This window comes from Osmerus mordax, chromosome 3, assembly GCF_038355195.1.
Source record: "Osmerus mordax isolate fOsmMor3 chromosome 3, fOsmMor3.pri, whole genome shotgun sequence".
NCBI lineage: Eukaryota > Metazoa > Chordata > Actinopteri > Osmeriformes > Osmeridae > Osmerus > Osmerus mordax.
In genome coordinates, this window is record NC_090052.1 from 23112783 (window position 1) to 23135904 (window position 23122).

At 47.3% G+C, this 23122-nt stretch overlaps 3 protein-coding genes across 7 annotated transcripts; 1 reads left to right on the plus strand and 2 right to left on the minus strand.

Annotated features, from left to right (window-relative positions):
- Positions 1 to 87: 87 nt before the first annotated feature.
- On the minus strand, positions 88 to 5730 carry wipi2 (WD repeat domain, phosphoinositide interacting 2). 2 transcript variants are annotated; one of them, XM_067233412.1, is made up of 12 exons: positions 5508 to 5730; positions 4558 to 4640; positions 3602 to 3771; positions 3384 to 3480; positions 3167 to 3264; positions 2815 to 2907; positions 2663 to 2733; positions 2088 to 2195; positions 1509 to 1673; positions 1171 to 1278; positions 788 to 885; positions 88 to 663 (listed from the first exon to the last, which is right to left on the minus strand). In XM_067233412.1, the coding sequence occupies exons 1-12, from the start codon at positions 5579 to 5581 to the stop codon at positions 551 to 553; spliced, it is 1278 nt and encodes a 425-aa protein (XP_067089513.1). In that variant the 5' UTR covers positions 5582 to 5730; the 3' UTR covers positions 88 to 550. The 2 variants fall into 2 exon arrangements, with proteins under 2 accessions (XP_067089513.1, XP_067089512.1); XM_067233411.1 differs by having other exon boundaries at positions 1509 to 1676.
- A 1085-nt stretch (positions 5731 to 6815) lies between these two features.
- Positions 6816 to 14176, plus strand: mmd2a (monocyte to macrophage differentiation-associated 2a). The gene is made up of 7 exons (XM_067232896.1): positions 6816 to 7148; positions 11260 to 11341; positions 12094 to 12254; positions 13019 to 13093; positions 13383 to 13484; positions 13703 to 13772; positions 13871 to 14176. The coding sequence occupies exons 1-7, from the start codon at positions 7120 to 7122 to the stop codon at positions 14069 to 14071; spliced, it is 720 nt and encodes a 239-aa protein (XP_067088997.1). The 5' UTR covers positions 6816 to 7119; the 3' UTR covers positions 14072 to 14176.
- Positions 14177 to 15172: 996 nt separating this feature from the next.
- Positions 15173 to 22398, minus strand: ap5z1 (adaptor related protein complex 5 subunit zeta 1). 4 transcript variants are annotated; one of them, XM_067232822.1, is made up of 18 exons: positions 22186 to 22396; positions 20555 to 20692; positions 20014 to 20197; positions 19647 to 19809; positions 19323 to 19435; positions 18884 to 19058; positions 18738 to 18785; positions 18158 to 18298; positions 18029 to 18066; positions 17667 to 17829; positions 17401 to 17579; positions 16855 to 16997; positions 16646 to 16764; positions 16416 to 16543; positions 16217 to 16314; positions 15994 to 16126; positions 15695 to 15909; positions 15173 to 15589 (listed from the first exon to the last, which is right to left on the minus strand). In XM_067232822.1, exons 1-18 carry the CDS (start codon positions 22224 to 22226, stop codon positions 15289 to 15291), a joined length of 2520 nt encoding a protein of 839 aa, XP_067088923.1. In that variant the 5' UTR covers positions 22227 to 22396; the 3' UTR covers positions 15173 to 15288. The 4 variants fall into 4 exon arrangements, with proteins under 4 accessions (XP_067088923.1, XP_067088921.1, XP_067088924.1 ...); XM_067232820.1 differs by having other exon boundaries at positions 15994 to 16314; positions 22186 to 22398; XM_067232823.1 differs by lacking the exon at positions 18738 to 18785.
- Positions 22399 to 23122: the final 724 nt, after the last annotated feature.

The following is a 23122-nucleotide window of genomic DNA, read 5'->3' on the forward strand; positions in this document are numbered from 1 at the left end:
CACATCTCACATGAAGGAAAGACAGGGTGTGTGTGTGTGTGTGTGTGTAACGCTACCAAGGACACACAATGTATTAAAACAAACATCTGAAAAAACACAAACTGCTTTATTGAAGCCATGAGGGAAGGAGGGGCTGTAACTATGACGATGAGCAGAGAGGCACTTACATCACTTTCATGAAACAGTGTGTGTCGCATGTTTGCACGTGTGTGTGTGTCTTTAAGTGTTAAGTGAACACAGCACTGTGCTTCCGACGTGAGGTCCAACTCACAGACACACACACGCACGCTGCAGAGCGTTTTCATGGGGCATGTGTTCTAGCGGTCTACTGTTGGCACATGGACATGCAAAGCTACAGACACACCTGCACAGGTGGGATGGGGCGAGCGGGAGAGCAGGGAGAGAGGGGGGTGGAGAGAGAGAGAGAGAAGTGTATACGCACAGACAGACAGACTCTAGAATGCCCCATCTTTAACCCCCCCACCCCCTTTGTGTCACATGTTTATAGCAGCACCAGAGGAGCCCTCTGATTGGATGCTGAGGCCGTCCATCAGTCGGTCTCCAGGATTAGTGGCGGCTGCTCGTTCTCCTCGTCCAATCGCAGGTCGTTGAGGTCGTCATCTAGCCCCGCCCCTCCCACTGCTCCCTGCTCCTCACAGTAACCTAAGAGGTCAGAGGTGAAAGATTAACTCCTCCCACAAGCAGAGGTCAACTTAACTTTATACTGACCATTAAAAATCCTTCCATAAGTTACAGCATGGCTGTAGGTCTATGACAGGGATCCTACCTTTAGTTACAGCATTGCTGTAGGTCTGAGCCACTAGCGGGCGGTCATGTGACCCCTGCTCCAGGATCTCATTGGGTGCTTCAGTGCTGCCGTCTAGTCTGAGGACAGACACACAATTGGAAGAGATGAGAGCTGGGAGAGTCTGTTAAACAGAGTGAGGTGTGTGTGTGTGAGAGAGAGAGTGAGGTGTGTGTGAGAGAGAGAGTGAGGTGTGTGTGTGTGTGAGAGAGAGAGTGAGAGAGTGAGGTGTTTGTGTGTGAGGTTTGTGTGTGTGTGTGAGGTGTGTGTGAGAGAGAGAGTGAGGTGTGTGAGAGAGAGAGAGAGAGAGAGAGAGAGAGAGAGAGAGAGAGAGAGAGAGAGAGAGAGAGAGAGGTGTGTGTTACCTGTGCTGTTTCATGAGTGTGCACTCCCCTCCCTCTTGAGGGTCCAGGTTGTACAGGTACAGGTATCCATCAGCAGCTGCCACCAGCAGGCGTGGAACCTTCTGGATCCTGGAACAGTTTAGAACGAGAACATGAGAGTAAACACACAAACCAGTAGTAGTGAGCAGTGAGGAGTAAAGAGTCTTAGTCACTCTTAACTCACACTGGTGGTGCGTCCAGTGTGTGTGTGCAGTACATGTGTGTGTGCAGTACATGTGTGTGTGCAGTACATGTGTGTGTGTGCAGTACATGTGTGTGTGCAGTACATGTGTGTGTGCAGTACATGTGTGTGTGCTTACACTGCCAGGGCACAGATGTTCTTGTGTCCAGAGAAGGGAAGTCTGACAGTGGCGAAGGCTCGCCCCTGGGTGAACATCTCCGTGACCTGGGTGGGCAGGTAGGTGGTGGACGCCATCAGTACTTTCCCCAGGTACCCTCCCCATGTGGTGGGCTCCTCTGCCGGCCTGCTTGACACACACAGACACACACAGGCACACACACACACACAGGCACACACAGGCACACACACACACACAGGCACACACAGGCACACACACAGGCACGCACAGGCACACACAGGCACACACAGGCACACACACACACACAGGCACACACAGGCACACACAGGCACACACACACACACACAGGCACACACACACACGCACAGGCACACACAGGCACACACAGGCACACACAGGCACACACACACACACAGGCACACACAGGCACGCACAGGCACGCACAGGCACACACAGGCACACACACACACACACACACACACAGAAAGCATGACAGTTAGGAGGAACAGGGAGAATCACAGTATTATATGAGCTACTGATGTTTCCACGTCTCCAGTCATCTCGGCCCGCCTGTCTTACTTCTCCTTCTGCGTCTCCAGTTTGAAGATGTGGACCGTCTCCGTGTTGCTGGAGGCTGACAGGTACAGGCCCTCCATGCTGAACGCCAGCGAGCAGATACTCACACACCTGCACACACACCAAGAACGTCAGAAACACACCAAACACACGCATAACTTGATAAAATCATTATTTAAAAAAAAAAGTTTAGAAAAAAACTTTTGAAACGTTTAAAGAACAAAAAGTTTAAATATATATATTTTTGAAAGAAAAAAATACGTTTGCATCATTGATGAGTGCTTGATGTTTACTCTACTGTACTCTTCTCTGCTTTAATCTACTCTGTTTTCGGCTTCTCTGTTCTCTCCTCTCACTGTGTGTGAAAACAAAGGTTTCAAAAAAATTCACAAAATATTTTCTGAAAAAACAGGTTGACTGTACCTACATGATGGATGCTATAACAACATTGAAGTACAGTGACAGTTATTTTGCTGCTCAACGACGAACTCAGAGATTGTCAAAGTAGCTGAAAGTGACCCACTGACCTGACCCACATGAACAGCAGCAGTCCAGTAAAGAAGTAAATGAAACATTACCTCTTGACTCCTCGACGAAACTCGAACAGCTTTTGTCCCTCTGGGATGGAGAACACACGGATGACTGTGCCCTGGGGAAGAGGGGGGGGTCACACACTGGCTGACAGCCACACGGCTCTGGGTGGGAGGTGTGACAGTGTTATGTGTCTTACCTTCTCCGAGGCTGTGGCCAGTTTGGTTCCACTAGCATCAAATGCTAGAGCTGCTAAAGGACTGTCGTGGGCAGGGATCATGTTGGCCGCTCTCTGGAGAGAAACACACACACACACACACACACATGAGAGTCTACACGCACATGAGAGACTATACACCAAAACATGAAACCACACTTCCGTCAGTCTGTTTCAGCAGCAATCCAGAGTGAGTGAGAGAATGTTTCTGTGTGTGTGTGTATATATATGCATGTGTGTACGTGTGTGTGTATATATATGCATGTGTGTACGTGTGTGTATATATGCATGTGTGTGTGTGTGTATATATATGCATGTGTGTGTGGTAACCTACCAGATTGACAGTGTCAAACACTTGGACCTCTCCTATCGTAGCACTGCCTGGGTATGCCAAGTAACAGTTATCATTACTGATAGACAGAGCACACAGACCTGAGGGGAGAGCACACACACACACACACACACACACAGTCAGCTAGAGGACTAACATGATGTGCATGTGAGCGTCTGTGTTCAGGGTTGGTGTCGGGGTCAGTGGGGGCGAGTCGTACCTGAGGGGTTTGGTGGCGTCTCTCTGATAGTGTGCAGGACCTTCATGTCTCGGATGTTGTGGATGTACAGAGACTCCTCCAAACATACTATCAGCCTCTACACACACACATACACACACACACACGATGAGTGCGGTCACTGTTCAAAGCTTTACAATCTTGAATGAGTGAACAAATGTGTGTATGTGCATATATCACATGTGTGTGTGGGTGTCTACCTGTCTGTTGAGTTTGACTGCCAAGATGGTGTTGGAGTAGCTGTAGTTGCAGATCTCTGTTCCCTTCTTGAAGTGGCAGACCTTGAGCTTCCTGGGCGCCTTCAGGCTGACGATGGCCACCAGGCTGCTGGAGAACAGGCGCTCCACGATGCACACATCCTCTGTGTCCACTGAGAGGCCAACAAACACGTCAATCAATGTCAGTCTTACATTTAGTCATTTCGCAGACGCTCTTATCCAGAGCGACTTACAGTAAGTACAGGGACATTCCCCCGAGGCAAGTAGGGCGAAGTGCCTTGCCCAAGGACACAACATCATTTTGGCACGGCCAGGAATTGAACCAACAACCTTCTGATTAATAGCCTGACTCCCTAACCGCTCAGCCATCTGACTCCCTTAGTCTTAGCAGAGGGCGGGCTCTTAACAGAAACAACTGAGAAAATACTATTTTAACCTGCAACCTATTGATCTGCAGTTAAATGGTCTAACCACTAAACTATCCCTACAATCAGGACATGCTGGAACAAGGCATCGTATTCAGGATACTAAGAATGCTGAATCAGTGACTGGTCTAAGAGCAATAGACATGTTCTTGAGACTGAGGGAGAAAGAGAGAGTGTTAGAGAGAGAGAGAGTGAGTGTGTTAGAGAGAGAGAGAGAGAGAGAGAGAGAGAGAGAGAGAGACAGAGAGAGAGACAGAAAGTTATGTATCAGTAGGGTGGGGCCAGCAGGCTTGGCTGAGTGGTCATTACAGACTGTGGTGCTGTAGAGCACATCTGTGCTTCAGCAGTGTGAGCATGTCATTTTAGCACCATCATTCCTCACTTTACCAAATGTTACCAAATGCTTATCAATAAGTAGGAGGGACAGTCCCATTCACAAGCATCCTATAATGACAGGACAAACCCCACTATTTAGTATTCATGTGAACGAGTACCGGACACTGGGATACTCACTACATTCATATATCTGCTCCAACTTGTCCACAGACGACAGGGAGAAAAACTTGTAGCCTGATTTGGTGCCAACAGCCAGGGACCTAGGCAGAGGGATGCAGACACAAACATACTGTACGTTAACATGCATATTTGTACTCACACACACTTTCTGAGAAGACATGCGCAGACGGTTCTGAATAGCGCCACAACAATGTATCTCTCCACAGCTAGCTTATCTGCGACAGGGTGTTCTGCCAAACGGTTTGGTGACGGCGGTCACAAGGCTAGACAGGGATGTGTTGCAATAACTTGGCCGGAGTGGTTGTCAACTAACCAGTAACCAGCACACTGAGATCCAGACATATATTTTTTTTTAAACACTCGAATGGATAATTAACGTTGCCGTAAATGTACGGATCTGGCCTTAGTCCCCAAGCCATGGCAGGTGGGAATCAGCATTAGCTAGCCACAGTTTCACTTCCATCAGATTCGTTTGCTCCAAATCAGAAGTTAGCTTGACTTTTGTTAGAAAACATTTGGTGTTATATATTGAAAGACGCCACCCAAAGCTTATGATAACAAACCCCAATTAATTGAGTTAGTTTAGCGAGCTATTGTTTGGAAGATGGATAAAAGCTCGTTGATTTACCAACCGACGGATGTTGTATTGTGCTAGCACTAACTACAGTGTTAGCAAGCTAGCCTACTAGCAGCTAATAGCTGACGACATATTTGACACAATGTTGCTAGCATTAGCAATGCTACGGACCGACTGTAGCTTGCTGGTTTTAATAAGCATGGCTTGTCAGTTATCACGCAACGTTCCGAAGGTTTCCATATTTTAACCCAAATACCATCATCGGGACAGCTGGTAAAATCTAAAGCAACACCACCACAATATATAACTAATGTTGTAAGGCCATCAAATCCCCAGCCTCCCTTCCCAGTCCACCCCAGGCCTTCCTTACGTGTTGTCCTGGTTGAAGTTAGCAAAGAGAAGCTGGCTACAGCCAGCTTCCCCGCTCTGACTGGCCAAGTTCATAGACTCGGCAACATCTACATGTAAAGCCGTGGCAGAAATAGCGGCAACAGGGGTAGCTCCCGGACAGTTCAGAAAATGCAGTTAGCTGTGTAGGCTATCTGGATGCAGCTCTCTGGGTTCATCTGCTGGTCCTTGTTGTTGTTTTTCACTGTGGCATTTGCTCCTTCTTCCTGCGCATGCTCTTTTGCTGCCGTGTGCGACAGGTTAGGAATTTAAAGAGACAGGCATGTAGGCGAAAGGTTTGATTTTAGTGGCGGAAAAAAGCAAAGCTGTTCGTGGTATTAAGACAATAAGTATCGTACACGTGCACTGTTGTAAGCTCCAACATAAAGTAAATGATTAAAGTATGTGGACTGACATCAAGTCAAGAAAGCAGGAATAGTGTAAACAGTGCATCACACTTTTTTAGGGAGGTCGGATACCGGTGTCATTAGGATTCACCCTAAAGGTGATGGGTATCATTCTTCTATCACACCAAACTCGACTAATCATTTTCATGTGGACCCCACTTGGTGCATGGGGGGCAATATCGTGCGGAAACAGAAAAGGGTGTTTCACCAAACTGTTGCCATCAAGTTTGCTTTGGCCTACCGGTTAGTCTCCTTCACCAAACTGTCAGACAGTCTATGTTAACCCGCTAAACGCTTTTAGTCCTCATTTTAAGTAGGCTACATCAAGTCCAGCCCTGACGCTTTGGAATGCGTATTTCTCTTTACCACCAGAAGATGTCAGTGAACGACAGATGCTTTTGGATCTACGCGCACTGCTTTTCTTGACAAGGACCGTTATTGTTGGGTAACCTAACTGACACAAAATAGGAAATTGAAATTTATTGGAAATATTGCAAGTCAAATAAAGTGCGTGTGGGACAATGGTATTCACACGATGTCACATTACTAATGTCGCTTTCATTTTCTAGATCCGTAGGCAAACGGGAAAGTAGCCAACAGGGTCATACTAACATTCCCCACGAATGTACCAAAGACCAATGAGCCTTCAGCTCCTGGAACCATTAGCCCTGACCCACACACCGTTCTATTGTTGGATAATGTTTAATTTTCCGTCACAAGGACGCTTAACTGTGTGCTTGGGCTCGTGTGGGTGCGCGTGCGTGAGCGAGTGTGCGTGAGAGGGGGGAGTGAGGGGGTTGGACGCGCTCTGGGAGGAGCTGCGGTTCCAAAGCGAGTTATTGGGAAGGGGAAGGGTTTCCAACGTAGACCCACTGAACATCCTGCAAACATCAGATTCGGAAACAAACTCCACTTTACCCTTGTGCGTATTGTTTTCTGCAGTTCGGCAATTACACTTTGTCTGTTTCTGCAGCAGGCTATTATTCATTTAACCCTTGTCCTGGTGCTTGACCGTTACAGCGATGTTAACTGAATTTTACAGTAGCCAGGTCAACTTTTGAGCTGCGTATCTAAGCGCCCCAACGGTTCTTTTGGACTTTCTGTTATGTTCGAACTCTTGGATACATCAGGGATGGAGTTCCCGTAGGCTCTGCGTGGCGGGCCGAGCGGAGGGTTAATGTCAGCAAGATGGATTTCAAGAAGACTACGTATGGAAGGTAGCCTAACACCACATGAACATAAGTGTTTAACAGTTCGTAGTATGTTTTTTTGTTTTGCTTCCTGTGTCTGACAGCTGATGTGCAGCCATGCGCACTTATGCGCGGAGGGACAGTGAGAGTGAGTTATAGATTGTGTGTGGGTGAGCGTGTGTGAATTGATTTGCAGTGAAGCGGCGGGTGAAAGATGTGACATAAACACCTGTCTGGCCTCAATGTGGTCACTGAGCGTTCTGTGAATATTCACTCTGTTGTTTACCTGTCTGTCTGCAAGCTGCCCCATCCTCCCTGCCTTCTACCTGTCTGTCTGCAAGCTGCCCCATCCTCCCTGCCTTCTACCTGTCTGTCTGCAAGCTGCCCCATCCTCCCTGCCTTCTACCTGTCTGTCTGCAAGCTGCCCCATCTTCCCTGCCTTCTACCTGTCTGTCTGCAAGCTGCCCCATCCTCCCTGCCTTCTACCTGTCTGTCTGCAAGCTGCCCCATCCTCCCTGCCTTCTACCTGTCTGTCCGTGTGAGTTATAATGAAGAGGTCAGATGAGGATTTCTGGTCGAAATATAGCGCCAATATTCAATGTATTCTACTAAAACAGCCCTGGACGAACAGGATACATGAATTAAGTTGCTGCTGAGTCAACTATTCAGTTTTGGGTTATTGCTAACTCAAATCAGATTTATTTGTAGGATATAGCCCTTTTTACAAGCAAACTAGTTAGCAAATGTTGCTACACAATTCAGTAACTGACCACATGTTCCCAGATCTTACTGGACAGGTGTTAAACTTCTTATCAGTCACAATTCATAAATAAAATACAAACAAGGGGGGGGTATGTTGTTTTCATTTTTTTGTTTTGTAATCTTTGAGCCCTCTGGCCCTGATCCTGCATACCCCTTGGTCAGTAACCATGGCAACAGCTGTGACGAGCGTTAAATATGTCTAGGGGGTCAGATGGCTGAGCGGTTAGGGAGTCGGGCTATTAATCAGAAGGCTGTTGGTTCGATTCCCGGCCGTGCAATGACGTTGTGTCCTTGGGCAAGGCACTTCACCCTACTTGCCTCAGGGGGAATGTCCCTGTACTTACTGTAAGTCGCTCTGGATAAGAGCGTCTGCTAAATGTAAATGTAATGTCTCTGTGACAAGTCCAGCAACACCAGTCCTGTAGGCATTCTTTCTGAATGTCAAAATAAGACACCAGCTGTATGCACAGTAACTTCAGTCTGAAGCGAGTTTAAGAATGTTTACAGACCAAAAAAACCTGTTTTAAATTACATTGCTTTAGAAAACCGTCTGTGCCTTACACACGACGACTCAAGAGAACATGAAGTAACTTGCTGGCGTAAGAGAGCCTCTCTGATCAGCATTCAAGATACATGCATTTGTTTTGTACATTTATGTCTTACACAATGACTAGAAATGATGAACTCTGAATTTGGGATCATATTACCTTCCGTTATTACATTATGGCTCTTACAGGCCCTTGAACTGTGAACTGGGTGTAAATTAACAGTCATTCCCAACCACTCAAATATAACTGTCACAATTGTACAGTAAAATACTGTACTCTTTACATTCAAACTGAGTAGAAACCAGTAATCCCCCACCCCCCAACCCCCACCCCCCACCCCCCACCCCCACCCCCCACCCCCCACCCCCCACACACTACCAGGATCCAGAGAGCCCAAATCCTCTTACATTTAGGAGATCCCTGGATGGAATGTACATGTACCAACACAGACGTTCTGTGACCCACTCAGTGACTACAGTGTTGCTCTCAAACAAACTGCAGTACAAAATGTACTATACAAATATTCAGAATGGTAGGCTTTTAGTATGTGTTATTACAGTTTTTCACAATTGCTAAAACACATTCTTGAAACAGTCACCCATTTTCTCAAAACTGTAAACACAAAACCTCATCTTCAAGCACTATTTACAAAACCTCTGAATTCTCTTGCAAAATGAAACTTTCGCCTCAAAACAGTTTTAGCTGTGCTCAAAATTAAACTTTCGCCTCAAAACAGATTTCATTGTCTTTTGATGAACGACAACATGTTCTATCATAGTAGCTCAAAATGTATCAGAAATTACTACTCTGCTTTGCTCTTTGCAATTTGTTTTGTTCTTTCTCCTCCTTGTACCCCTATACAGTACTGTACCCTGCATCTCACTACTCACAACTCACTTTGAGAATGTGTTTAGAGTTTTGCTGAAACGTCTATGTGAGATCTGCAAATTGTGTTTTACCATGTGAAATGGTTTAAGGTATTGACAACAGACTGCACAATTAGCTACATGAGTTCAAGCAACTGAGAACTTTGTTCAGCCAATGGGTTTTAGTGTTTTAGCAATTGAGAAAAACTGTATTCAGAATTACAAGAAGAGTTCTTCCTCCGCTAACCTGAGAGAGCTGGCTGTACATCCTGTACCTCACCAGTAAGGCCGGATCTTGTACTGCGCTGGATGCCCTCTCAGCTGACAGACACTAGTCTTCTAGTCTGTTAGTTTGTTTGGGGAGAGGAGATCAATGTGAGGAGAGAGAGAAGATCATGAGAGACATGACAGAACAGACAGGAGAGAGAGATCATGGAGAGACATGACAGAACAGAGAGGAGAGAGAGATCATGGAGAGACATGACAGAACAGAGAGGAGAGAGAGGTCATGGAGAGACATGACAGAACAGAGAGGAGAGAGAGATCATGGAGAGACATGACAGAACAGAGAGGAGAGAGAGATCATGGAGAGACATGACAGAACAGAGAGGAGAGAGAGATCATGGAGAGACATGACAGAACAGAGAGGAGAGAGAGATCATGGAGAGACATGACAGAACAGAGAGGAGAGAGAGATCATGGAGAGAGGGGGAAAGAAAGGGAGACAAGCTGTTTATGAAGACGATAACAAAATACTCTGTGATCATAGCTCCTGTGTCTCTGCCCTGGTTCACCACACACACAGACACACACAGACACACACACACAGACACACACACACATAATGCCCTCTGCTGCCCGCTCTCGCTCCCCACCCTCTTCTCTCTCTCTGTGCTTCATTCATTCCTCTCCCTTTTCTCCTCTACTCTTCCTTTTTGTATTTCTACATTCCTTGCTCTACTCTGTCTTTTGTGGCACAAACTCGCTCACACACACCTCTGTGATATACTGCCAGAATACCTTAGGGGCTCTTTGTGTGTGGGTCTGTGTGTGTGTCTGTGTGTGTGTGTGTGAGAGAGAGAGAGATTGTGTCTGTTAGTACATTTGTGCGTGTTCAAATAACACAGTTGACAGACACTTTACACACCTGGGCCCACTGACAAACCTCTTTCTGTGTGTGTTTGTTAATATGTGGGTGTTTGTTAGTGTGTGTGTTTGTGAACGAGAGTGCATGTTGACTTATGAAATGTGGTTTCGTAACATGTCCAGATGTGTCTCACTCTGTAAACTGGGATTTGCTGCTGATTAAAGAGTAACACAGACACAACCACACACGTGAACACACACACAGTCACAAGCGTTGTTAGCTGATATCATGAATCACGCAGTCTTACATTTACATTTAGTCATTTAGCAGACGCTCTTATCCAGAGCAACTTACAGTAAGTACAGGGACATTCCCCCGAGGCAAGTAGGGTGAAGTGCCTTGCCCAAGGACACAACGTCATTTGGCACGGCCGGGAATTTAACTGGCAACCTTCTGATTACTAGCCTGACTCCCTCACCGCTCAGCCACCTAACTCCCGTCTTGGGTTCATGGGTGGCATCCCGGACTGAGCTGAAACACAGTGAACTGGTTATGGATCAGTTATTCTCTGTAAATCCCCCTAGAATGGCCTCACACACACACACACAAACACAGTTTTAGTTTCCACAGGCTCAGCGTGTGTCAGGTTCCTAACCTCAGAAGCAGTGTTGTCTTTGGCCATAGTTCTCCTAACATTAACAACTAAGAACAGAGAGACCACGCAAACACACACACACAAACACACACACACACAGGACACACAGGACACAGGTTCAATAACAAAGTATTGTAAAATGGGTATTACATTAACACACCAAACAACCCACACTCACACTTGACGTATGTGACATGTGTTCTCTGTGTTTTGGACGCAGGTTCATGAACGGGCGGGTACCCTCCAGTAAAAGATACCAGCCGACAGAGTATGAACATGCTGCTAACTGTGCCACACATGGGGTGAGACACACACACACAGAAGAAATGAATTGTTCTGTGTGACAAATTACATCTTGACACCAACACACAGACATGTGAAGTTGTTGAAACAAAAATGAGATGTCACAGCAGGTGGAGAGGACCTTTCCCCCAGGGGAGGAGGTCATGAGACTCAGCCTGGTCTGTGGGCTTTCACAGCACAGTTGGGTCTGAGAGAAAACATGAACAATTTTGACTGTGGGAGCGTAATCTCTGAGTCGGGCCGTGGCTTCCCTCCCTAGTCTCTAATCTGCTGTAATCTCTCAGAATAGAGCCACAGCTGGATTACAGAGCAGACAAGCAACAGCCAGGCCGATAACACCACTCTAATGACAGGGACAGGATATGACAAGCTTCTGGTGTGTTCCTGCTCAGCACCACCTGACTGGCCTGATCTACATTCCCAGGACCAGATGTTAGGGTTACACTCCCTCAATGATTGGACTTGAATCAGTCAGAAGTCATCCTCACACCTGCTGCAAAGAAGCTCAGAAATCTATTAAAACATTCAACCATTTTGTAGGAGATTGGGCTTTCGCGACTTCTTTTCATCTCATTGATTCTATATTTTACCCATGATGCTCCACAGTTTTATATTTTACCCATGATGCTCCACAGTTTTATATTTTACCCATGATGCTCCACAGTTTTATATTTTACCCATGATGCTCCACAGTTTTATATTTTACCCATGATGCTCCACAGTTTTATATTTTACCCATGATGCTCCACAGTTTTGGATCCTTCCTAGCCTGATGGGCGGGTCAGTCCTCTACTTCCTGTCTGTGGACCAATGGCATTGCGCCGCTGCTTGGCTGTATGGGGCGGGGCTTACTGGCCTGTTTGTCACCTCAACACTGTTTCACACTGTCGCCTGGAAGATCAGCCATCTCCGGTGAGAGGGTGTGTGTGTGAGAGGGTGTGTGTGTGAGAGGGTGTGTGTGTGAGAGCATGTGTGTGTGAGAGGGTGTGTGTGTGAGAGGGTGTGTGTGTGAGAGGGTGTGTGTGTGAGAGGGTGTGTGTGTGAGAGGATGTGTGTGTGAGAGGATGTGTGTGTGAGAGGGTGTGTGTGTGAGAGGGTGTGTGTGTGAGAGTGTGTGTGTGTATGGGGGAGGGGGACATTACAAGGGCAACTCAAGTCCCAGGAACCGGTCTGGCTAATGACTTAATATACAGTCAACACCAGCTGTTATAACTATATCTCCAACACTGGGTTAAATCCTTCATCTGTATATTGGAACATATATTCACACGTTCATTATAGCCAGCCTGAGGGCCAGACAGATGTATAAGATAATGAATGTTCAAATAAGGAGCTCAGATCCTCCAGAAAAGTAAAGATTACACGCACACCTGCACACGCACACCTGCACCAACTTCACAACCGCTTACTGCAAACAAGGAGCTCTGTTTACTTTCACCTCGTCTCTCTTTCTCTCTCTCTCCTTTCTCTCTCTCTCTCTTTCTCTCTCTCTCTTTTCTCTCTCTCTCTCTCTCTCTTTTCTCTCTCTCTTTCTCTCTCTCACTATATTCCAGGACAGTGTCTTGAAGAGTGTAAAATGTATCACCATCCACACTGATGCTTTTGTTGTATTTGTGTGTGTGTGAATGTGTGTGTACCAGTGTGTAGATGTACATAACCAGTCTCTTTCCTTGTAGGAGAGTGGAGCAGCGCTTTCACATGTGTGACAGAATGGCGATCTACTTCTTCATTGCTGCCTCGTATTCTCCATGGTAGGTTAGGTTGTTGCACATACAGTATGTTGTTTGCGTGTCTGTGTGTGTATGTTCATGTGTGTGTCAGAGGGAATGTTGTATGTATTTTACGTGGATCAGTCATGTGATCTCACCCTGGTTTTTCTGGGACCCAATAGTCAATCCCCCGTTTGACCTGTTCAACATACCTTTGTGTGCAGGCTTGTGTGTGAGAGAGAGGTAGAACAATCTGTACCACTGCCTCTCACACCCCCTGGTGGTCATGTCATGTTGCTGCTTGGATGTGTGAACATGTTAATGTGTGCAGGTTGATGCTGAGAGAGTTGGGCCCCTGGGCCGTGCACATGCGCTGGCTGGTCTGGCTCATGGCGGGCGTCGGCTCCACATATGTGTTCTTCTTCCATGAGAGGTAAAACACACCCTCACACACTCTTAACACACTTCACACACCCTCACACACACATACCACACCCTCACACACACACCAGTGCTAAAGTCTCCTGCATGAACCAGCTCTGCCTGATTCTTATGCTCTCCTAAAAGTATGTGGAAGGTACCACTTCCTGTTATGAAGAAACACTGGCATGACTTTGCTGACAGTAACATGTTGTTTTGACTTCCCCATAGGTATAAACTGATAGAGTTGCTAGGATACATTGCCATGGGGGCAGTCCCTGCACTGGTCATTCTGTCAATGGTAAGACAGCAATGTGCCGTCTTATCCACCAATCACAGCATCGGCTTTTTCCACACTTATCCGAGAGAAACCTGTCTTCATGTGTGTTTGTGTTTCAGGGGGACCGCACAGGGCTCTGCGAGCTGGCTGTGGGTGGAGTGTTCTATGTGGTGGGCGTGGTCTTCTTTAAGAGTGATGGCCTAATCCCATTCGCCCATGCCATTTGGCACTTGTTCGTTGCTATGGGAGCAGCTGCCCACTACTATGCTATCTGGAGGTACCTATACTCACCTGGCCCGGCTGTGCAGACGTCCAGGTGACTGGCCTCCCGGACCACAGCCACACTCAACCTAGACCACAGCCACACTCAACCTAGACCACAGACAGTACATGAAATAGAGTTAAATATACTAAATATAACACATTATGAATACTATACAAAGACTACAGTTAAATGGACTGTGGTCGGACCAGTTGTATCGACCTGGGGTGGACTGCACCTGCCCAGAGACCACAGCTGCTGTTAACAACACACGGCACATTGCTGTATTCATTTAACACCAGGACGACCACAGTGTCTGGAGGTCCAGCCCGCGAGAGGCTCTATACTGGACGGGGAACATGAACACTCCTGGTCTTATATAAACACCTTGCAATGTGTTGTGGAGTGATCTTACGATGCTAAGAGCTACACGATAATGACAACTAAATTGTAGTTGTGACAGAAAATACAGTAATGGAGCACAGATTAAGTGTGATATGCACATCATCTCTTACTGAGCACCCCCCAGACAGAGCACCCCCCCAGACAGAGCACCCCCCCCCCCCCCCCCCCCCCCCGACAGCGTAGAGAAGGAATGGTACATTTTAGGAATGAGGCAAGTTAGATTCAAGGGCATTCCAATGTGTTAGCATCTCAATCAACTTTTGTAACATAGAAACAATCTCAATGCATACAATGTCAGTGTTAATCTGTATGAAGACAATCTTATTCCTAATGTGGATTAATAATTTTGAAAAATAGCTGTGAAAATAACACACATTCCAATGATAGAGCACTTAGCTAATCTGTTGACCAGACCAGTTCCTCTAGACCTCGTTCGATGCATATCTTATGACGCCTTTACACAAGGAATGTGCTCCACAGATAACACTTTCTTCTTTTTATAAAAGTTTCAAATGAAAGTTTCCAGCATTCCAGTATGTACGGCATTTTCATGTTGTTTGATTTAGCTGTGTCTGTTATCAGATAACTGACTCAGGAATTGTATTTCTATCAGATTCTATTTTGTAAAATTATATTCGAGTATGAAATGATTGAATAAAAGAGATCTAGAAATAACTGTGTGTGTGTATATATGTGTACGTATGCACTTGTGTGTACATGCATGTGTGTTAAAAACAAATCTGGACTCAATGAATGGGTTCAGTATTTTCTTTATTTAATTAAAAAAAAGAAATTATATTTTAAAGAAATTAGATAAATCACTGAAGATGCTGCTGCTATTCATCCAGTACAGGGTTGATTAACAGGTGGCTAATGTGAGTGTGTGTGAGTCAGTGTGTGTGTGTGTGAGTCAGTGTGTGTGTGTGTGTGTGTGAAGCTTGTTAGTGCTCGGAGTCGTAACGGCAGTGCAGAGTTGGTGTCTCTGTGCCACTGGGGGGTGGTGGCACGGGGGGGCGGAGTCAGAACACTCTGAGCTACGCTGGGAAGCTTCAGTAACGACCACAGCTCCTCCCCTCGGGTTACTATGGCGACCACATCCTCCTCGTTGGAGCACCATGGCACTGAGCCTCCCCTGGACAGGGTCCGCATCTTGGAGAGGAAGAGGGAGACCCTGCACACACGCACACACACAGGTGTGAGTACTGCTTCAGATTCACAAGGCTCCACAGGTTATATACCTTGGTAGGGTAGGAGGATGTGTGTGCGACTGTTTTACCTGGGTATAAGGTCATGTGACCGTGATGCTAGCTTAGCCAGGGCGCTCATTAGTGAGGTGATCACCCTGGGGGCGGGGCCAGACTGTCCAGGGGGCGGGGCAGAGGAGGTGATTTCAAACAGTACCGCTTCCAGTGACTCAAAACAGGAAGTGATGCGCTCCACGGTGCAACGAGGGTCACATGACACAGACAGATACTCTCCAAGCACCCAGACCTGAAACAGGCATTTAACACAGTCATGACTGAGTCACTAGTGTAATACAATACACAGGACTCAGAACACTGCACACACCCTTACCACATGTGTGTACAAATCATCTTTGCTGTAGACGTTTCCTGTGGTTCCAGCAAACTCCAGGAGCTCATGCCATTGGTCCACAACCAGGGAGGGGCGGAGCTTACACATCCTCAATAGGTGGCAGCTAAACACTCTAGAACGAGGAGGGAGGGAGAGAACACAGGAACAGAACTGTAAAGAAAGATAAGTGTGTGTGACAGTGAGTGTGTGAGTGTGTGTGTACCTGTGTATCTCTGGGGTGTACTTGTGGATGTGCAGCAGCAGGCTACTTCTCTCCAGCAGCACCAGGATGATCTGAGCCAGCAGCTTCCCATCAGCCACCTGACACACACGCGCACGCACACACACACACCCCTTACAGTTAACAACCACATGCCAAGCCTACCTACTGGTGCTATAACCAAGTTATTGTTCATCGTTACCGTGACAACCACATTGAAATAGACGTGAAGCAGCACAGGAACGGTTTGAGCACATTGGACGACTCTCGGCCAATCAGCTGCCTCGGCCAATATTTCGTGAAGCACGCTCAGTCTGTCTATGGTGTCACCTAGGATGAGTCATACATATATGTCACCTATATTTGATCAACACAGTGTATCTTCTAACCATCGTTGTGTGTATGGAAACATCCTGTAATCGTCATGGTTACCTGACCCGGCCTCCACTCGAAGCAGAAAGAGGAACAGGCCACGGTGGGCGGGGCTACGGAACGCCTCCAGCGACGACAGGCCACGCCCACCTGGCTCGGATATAGGGAAACACGCCGACCTGATACACACACACACACACACACACAGGATGAGGAGTGTCACTAATGTGTGTGTGTGAGTGTGTGTGTGTGTATGTGTGTGTGTGTACCTGTACTGCAGGAAGAGAGCAGCGCTGAGACAAGGCAGGTCCAGCAGAGAGTGCAGCAGCTCCACTGCAGTACCTGCTGTCACCAGGGAGGGCAGCAGATCCACAAAATCATCTATTACTGCAGGACTATCCCATGCTAGAAACTACAGAGAGAGAAGAAGAGAGGTGGGGTGAAGGAGCAGGAGACATGATGTGACAGGAGAGGAGCAACTGCAGTCTGCTGCAGTACAGACTGATACAGCACAGACTGCTGCAGCACAGACTGCCGCAGCACAGACTGCCGCAGCACAGACTGCTGCAGCACAGACTGCTACAGTACAGACTGCTGCAGCACAGACTGCCGCAGCACAGACTGATACAGCACAGACTGATACAGTACAGACTGATACAGCACAGACTGCTGCAGCACAGACTGCCGCAGCACAGACTGCTGCAGCACAGACTGCTGCAGTACAGACTGATACAGCACAGACTGCTGCAGCACAGACTGCTACAGTACAGACTGCTGCAGTACAGACTGCTGGGGGTGTTGCAGGCAGGACCCACCTTCAGGAGGTTGGGGAAGAAGGTCAGGTGCAGCGCTCCCCTGTGCTGCAGCAGAGGCAGGTTGAGCCGGAGGAAGCTCAGCAGCTCGTGGGCCAGCAGGGCGTCGTTAAACAGCTCAGCAGGGAGACGACCAAACACCAGCCTCCACACACACTCACTGTCCACCGCCGCTGCGTCGCCTACACACACACTGGAGGAATGAGTGATAGCCACAGCATGCTTGTATGGACACACACACACACACACACACACACACACACACTGACCGTGGTTGAGGTAGAAGTGAGCCAGGGGCAGGAGAACCCTGGCGTAGGCCAGGTCAGCGCTCAGCCGGCCGTACAGCGCCTTCACACACGGGAACGCCCGGTACACCAGGGACGAGTCCTCCACACACACGCAGTCCAGGATACACACCGCCTCCACCAGGCACTGCCAGCACACACACACACACACACACACACACACACACACACACACACACACACACACACACACCACTAACATGTTACACTACCACACCACAACTTTGGTGGATAAACTAACCATGTGGGATGTGTGTCCTGAGCAGGGTTGAAGCAGTAGTGTGTGTGTGTGTGTGTGTGTGTTGATTTAGTCCTGAAGATCTTACCGCCTTCTGTAGCTCTGAGTCTGCCCTCTTCACAGCTTCTACATCACACACAAAACATGAAGGCATCAAGGACAGCACGCTACACACACACTGTGTGTCAAACATGTGAGTGAACACACACACACTCACTGCGGTCGCTCTGCTCGATGAGGCGCTGGCAGTACAGGAAGGCCTTCTCCCTCAGGCGCTCTCTGGGAGGAAGCAGTCGACTGGACGACGAGGTCACAGAAACCATGGAAACCACCGAGCCCTCAATCTCAGAGCGGTCCTCTGCATGAGAGGTCAAGGGTCATCAGAGCTTAGGGTCAGATTTCAGGGGTAAGAGTTCCATTCTTAAAGATTGACTGGTTTGAGACGGGATGACGTCCACTAGAGATCTTAGTTCAAGGATCATCAATCTATCTCTGCAGCTACCTGGAGCTGCAGACATTATTAACCTATCAGGAGAGGGCTTAGGCTACCACAACCAATCACAGCAAAAGGGGCTGATCAGTTGGTCACACTCATAGACCAGATGCATGCATGTACCATGATTGAAGTTAAAAAGGGTGAGAATTATTGAGAGAAGATCCTGATTAAGAGAAAGTCTTAGGAAAGAAGAGTTAATCACAGTTCAGTGTGTCAGGTCAGACTGGCCTGTGCTGTGAACAAGCGGGGTAAGATCAATGTAGCCTCCTTCCACACAAACACACACACACACACACCTTACCATGAGAGTGTGACAGGGAGAGACTGAGCAGTAGTTTGTTTGCTGGAGCTGATAAAAGCACAGAGGAACATTAAGGTCCCAAATATCTATAAACCAATCATAACCCTCCCTAGCCTCAATGTCAGGAATCAAGGATGAGGTCATACCTGCGTCTTGGCTCATGTTGCCGTCGGTAACAGAGTGAAATGTCAGCAGGCAGTGGCGGAGCATGGAGAAGGAGTGGACATTCATCCACTGGTCTTCAGAGAAGGCCTGGCTCACACACAACACTGTGAAGAAATCCCCTGATACTGAACCATCCAGCTCTGCTATGGGTCCCGGCTGAAACACACACACACACATACACACACACACATACACACACGTACACACACATATACACACACACACACACAGACACACACACATACACACACAGACAGACACACACACATACACACACACACACACAGACAGACACACACAGACAGACACACACACATACACACACACGTACACACAGACACAGAGTTGTGAGACAGGTGGTGTGTTTGCAGAGGATCTGTGTGAGTGAGAGAGTATGAACCAGTCAGAGGCAGGACGTACCTGGCGAGACCTGGGCCCCGTGAAGAACCCTCCAGAAGACACCACAGTCCCCTGCTGAGCAGTGGCGTAGCGCAGCCAATCAACCATCTTCTTGCTAAGCAAGGTAACATGATCTAGACTCACATACACACACATACAGGCAGACAGACAGACAGGCAGACAGACAGACAGACAGTAAGACAGGCAGACAGCCAGTAAGCACAGGGTTCACACAGAAAAGAAACGTAGTGTAAGTGTGACTATGCTGAATATATAAAGATTCAATTAAACAACCACATGTCTTTATGATACTCAATGCTGAAAATGCAGAAATGTGTGTCTTACCTTCAGTAAGGCTCTCAGGACTATAGGTGATGATGGCATTTAGCAGGGGCAGAGTGTGTGTGTGAGAGTGCATGAGTGTGTGTGAAGATCCATCAGACGGACGTCCCTCCAGGTTACGAAGGATGACAGAGGAGAGCGCAGCCAGATCTGCCTGGGAGCCTGCCTGGGGGGGAGGGAGGGAACAGAGAGGGAGATAAGGAGAGAGAGAGAGAGAGAGAAGGGGGGTGGGGTAGAGCAGTAGAAAGAAGACAAAACTGAACTGTGATCAGGATGAGACATCACGTTATGAATGTGGGAGTTCCATGTGTAGGAGACAGTAGTGTGTGTGTGTGTGTGTGCGTATGTGTGCGTGTGTGTGCGTGTGTACCTGTGAGAGCAGCAGGCCAGCAGCATGGCTGGTGAGGGGGCTGTGGTCAAGCACGTTGTACTTCTGTCCCTGTCCAGTGGGGGGCAGTGTCTCTCTGAGCACCGCAGAGCTCAGCACCTGCAGCTGCTCCACAGAGGAAGACACCAGCAGGGAGGCCAGGCGCCTCTGCAACTCATCTGGCAGTCTGGAGTCAGCAGACAGACAGGGTGGAGTGAGCAGACAGACAGGCTGGAGTGAGCAGACAGGCAGGCTGGAGTGAGCAGACAGACAGGCTGGAGTGAGCAGACAGGCAGGCTGGAGTGAGCAGACAGACAGGCTGGAGTGAGCAGACAGACAGGTTGGAGTGAGCAGACAGACAGGCTGGAGTGAGCAGACAGACAGGCTGGAGTGAGCAGACAGACAGGCTGGAGTGAGCAGACAGACAGGCAGCAGAAAAAGGCAATGCCAGCTGCGGAAGCGAGTGAGATGAGAATAAAGAAGTTAGAGACAGAAAAATGTATGAAGCAAGCAAAAAGGAAACCCCAGATGAATGTAGGATTACGTTCTGCTGAACTTGGTGGCGGACAGGATGAGGCGTAGTCTCTGTAGGGAGTCGATAGTCTCGTGTCCGTGGTCCTTTCCCTGCAGCAGCTTACTGATCCTGCAGTAGAACCTCTGCAGCTCAGCCTCCTGGATCTCCCTGCACACATCCCGAGAGAAGACAACATGAGGATCTCTGCTGTTACCTGGAACAGCAGACATGATCAACCTCTTCCCAATTTAATTTTAAAAATCAAAATCCCAAGCACAAGTGCAAGTAGCCTAGCCTGGCTCTGCCCTCCTACATACTTCCGCTCAATTTTGATTTTGCTTCTGTACTAGGTCTGGCCATGAGGTACGCAAGTCAGAAGTCTCAGTCCAATCAGCGAACAGAGGGAGTGGCTGAGAACGATGACGTTGATGTTGTGCGCTAGTTTGTGTTGTAGTTCCGTAATGGCGGCGGAGAAAGATGCGAGCGAAGCCATTCGGTCCGTTGTAGCAACGCTGCCGAATATCCATAAGCTAAAGCCGGAGCAAGAACAAGTTTTGCTGAGTTTTGTTGGTGGCCATGATGTTGTGGCCCTCCTCCCCACAGGGTTCGGGAACAGTTTGATTTTCTAGCTACGGCAGCTAGCTCTGTTACAGTAGTGGTGAAGGAATTGGCTAAGGCGAAAGCTAGCGATTGGTTATGGCAAATCAGAGTGTCTCTGGGCAGATCCAATAGTTTCAACAGAGTACCTGCCTACAAGGAAGTCAACGCTTGTCAATGGAGTGAGGCCAGACTCTCTGTACAAATAAAATGTAAGAGAGTCTGGTTAGGACCAGGCTACAAGTAGCCTACATGAAACTTGAAATACCAAGCTAGTGCATAAAGAGAGTGGAGCCACCAGGAGGCACAGGGCTCTCAAGTCTCACACATTCGACATGAGACTCACACATTTCATACGCTCTCACGCAACACCTTGTATTTCTCACGCTGAGAGGTAAGGGATAACTTGTCCCGCTAACATTAATGGACGAGGCGCAGGCATATAGAGGTAGGTTCTCTGTAACATAGAATCATATGTACATCGTTCATTGTCATTTTGGGAAGATCACCCAAACTACTGGTGAAAAACAGCATTTTGTGTGCGAGAACCAACGCAAATGCTAGCTGCCGGAAGTTATTGACTTGGTTTATGGAATATGCGCAAGTAATTTCCGCTTCTGAAAATCAGGTTTGGAAGATACAAATCTATATTCCGCGTTTATATTCAGTAAAGTCAAAAGTCAAAAGTTGTCCGAAAAATAAATAGTGAAATAAAGTACTAATACCAGAAAAACCTACTTAAGTACAATAACAAAGTATTTGTACTTTGTTACTTCCCATTTCTGCTAGTTCAAGCTTGAAAAGAGGCTAGCAATAGCTTCTACCTGGCTAAACAGGTTAGCAATACCTTCCTGCAACAGCAGACCACAAACAGCGAAGTGATACTCGTAGCTAGCACATTATTATTATTATTATTATTATTTAAATTAGTCAAGTTCCCCAACAGCATCCTGTCCAGACCATCTCGAGTGTAATGCTGCAGCCAGAAATCAGGAAGGATCGTTTTAGATTACATGACAGTTAGCACTGAGGCAACATTCCCCCGGCTGAATACGTAGACTTACCGAGCCTGTTTGATTAAACTCTCGGAGCCAGTTGCATACATTCTGAAAACCTCTTGAGCCCCTGTCAAGTGCCAAACCCCAGACAGTAAGTAGACTGTACACAGTCCGATAGTGTAAAATGCCCCCACAGAAAATCACATGACAGAACTCTAGTTCCGCTTTGCAACAGTTCTGTTCCACGAGCGTCCGACAGATGGCGGTGTTCTGTTGAAAGCCCTTACACATAGGCCTACTGTGAATACACTACACCCTATCACAGGATATAGTGTCTTTACTACGGTATTTTTGTTTGTTTGTAAAGCCCATTTTTGTTTGGATCTTGCATTTCACCATCCTTTTGTGGTTGTCAGGCTATGATGGAGGAGACGCTAGGAGTGAATGATTTATAATTCAGCTCTACTACATCGTTAGATTTCCCCAAAACGTCCTCCATGAGTAAATCTCTATCCCCTCTCCTTGAACTTCTGCTAAAATAAGAACTTGACAGACTGCCACTACCTGTTGAGATTGAAACGAAGATAGTAAACTAATACAACAGTCTTAGCTCTGTTTTGCCATGACGTCACGTCATAACTGACATGCAAATGACACACGCTGTAGGAACACCGTCAGGCCATGAACGCCATATGTTCATTATTGTTAAAACAAAGCAGAACAGAGGAAAACCAGATCATGTATATCTCTGATGGAGCTCTCGAGTTTGATCATTTACGGATCGAGCTTAATGATAAAGTGATAAGTTTTCTTAGGAGTGATTCAGACAGAGTAGCCTATAATAGTTTGTAGACCTATGTGTTTGGGGGAGTTATTAGGTTGGTAGAGAATCAGAATCAGAATCAGAATGGGATTTATTCGCCATGAAAGTTTGCACAGACAAGGAATTTGCTTTGGCAGGAAGGTGCATACAATAAACATATACCTAAAATTTAAATATGTG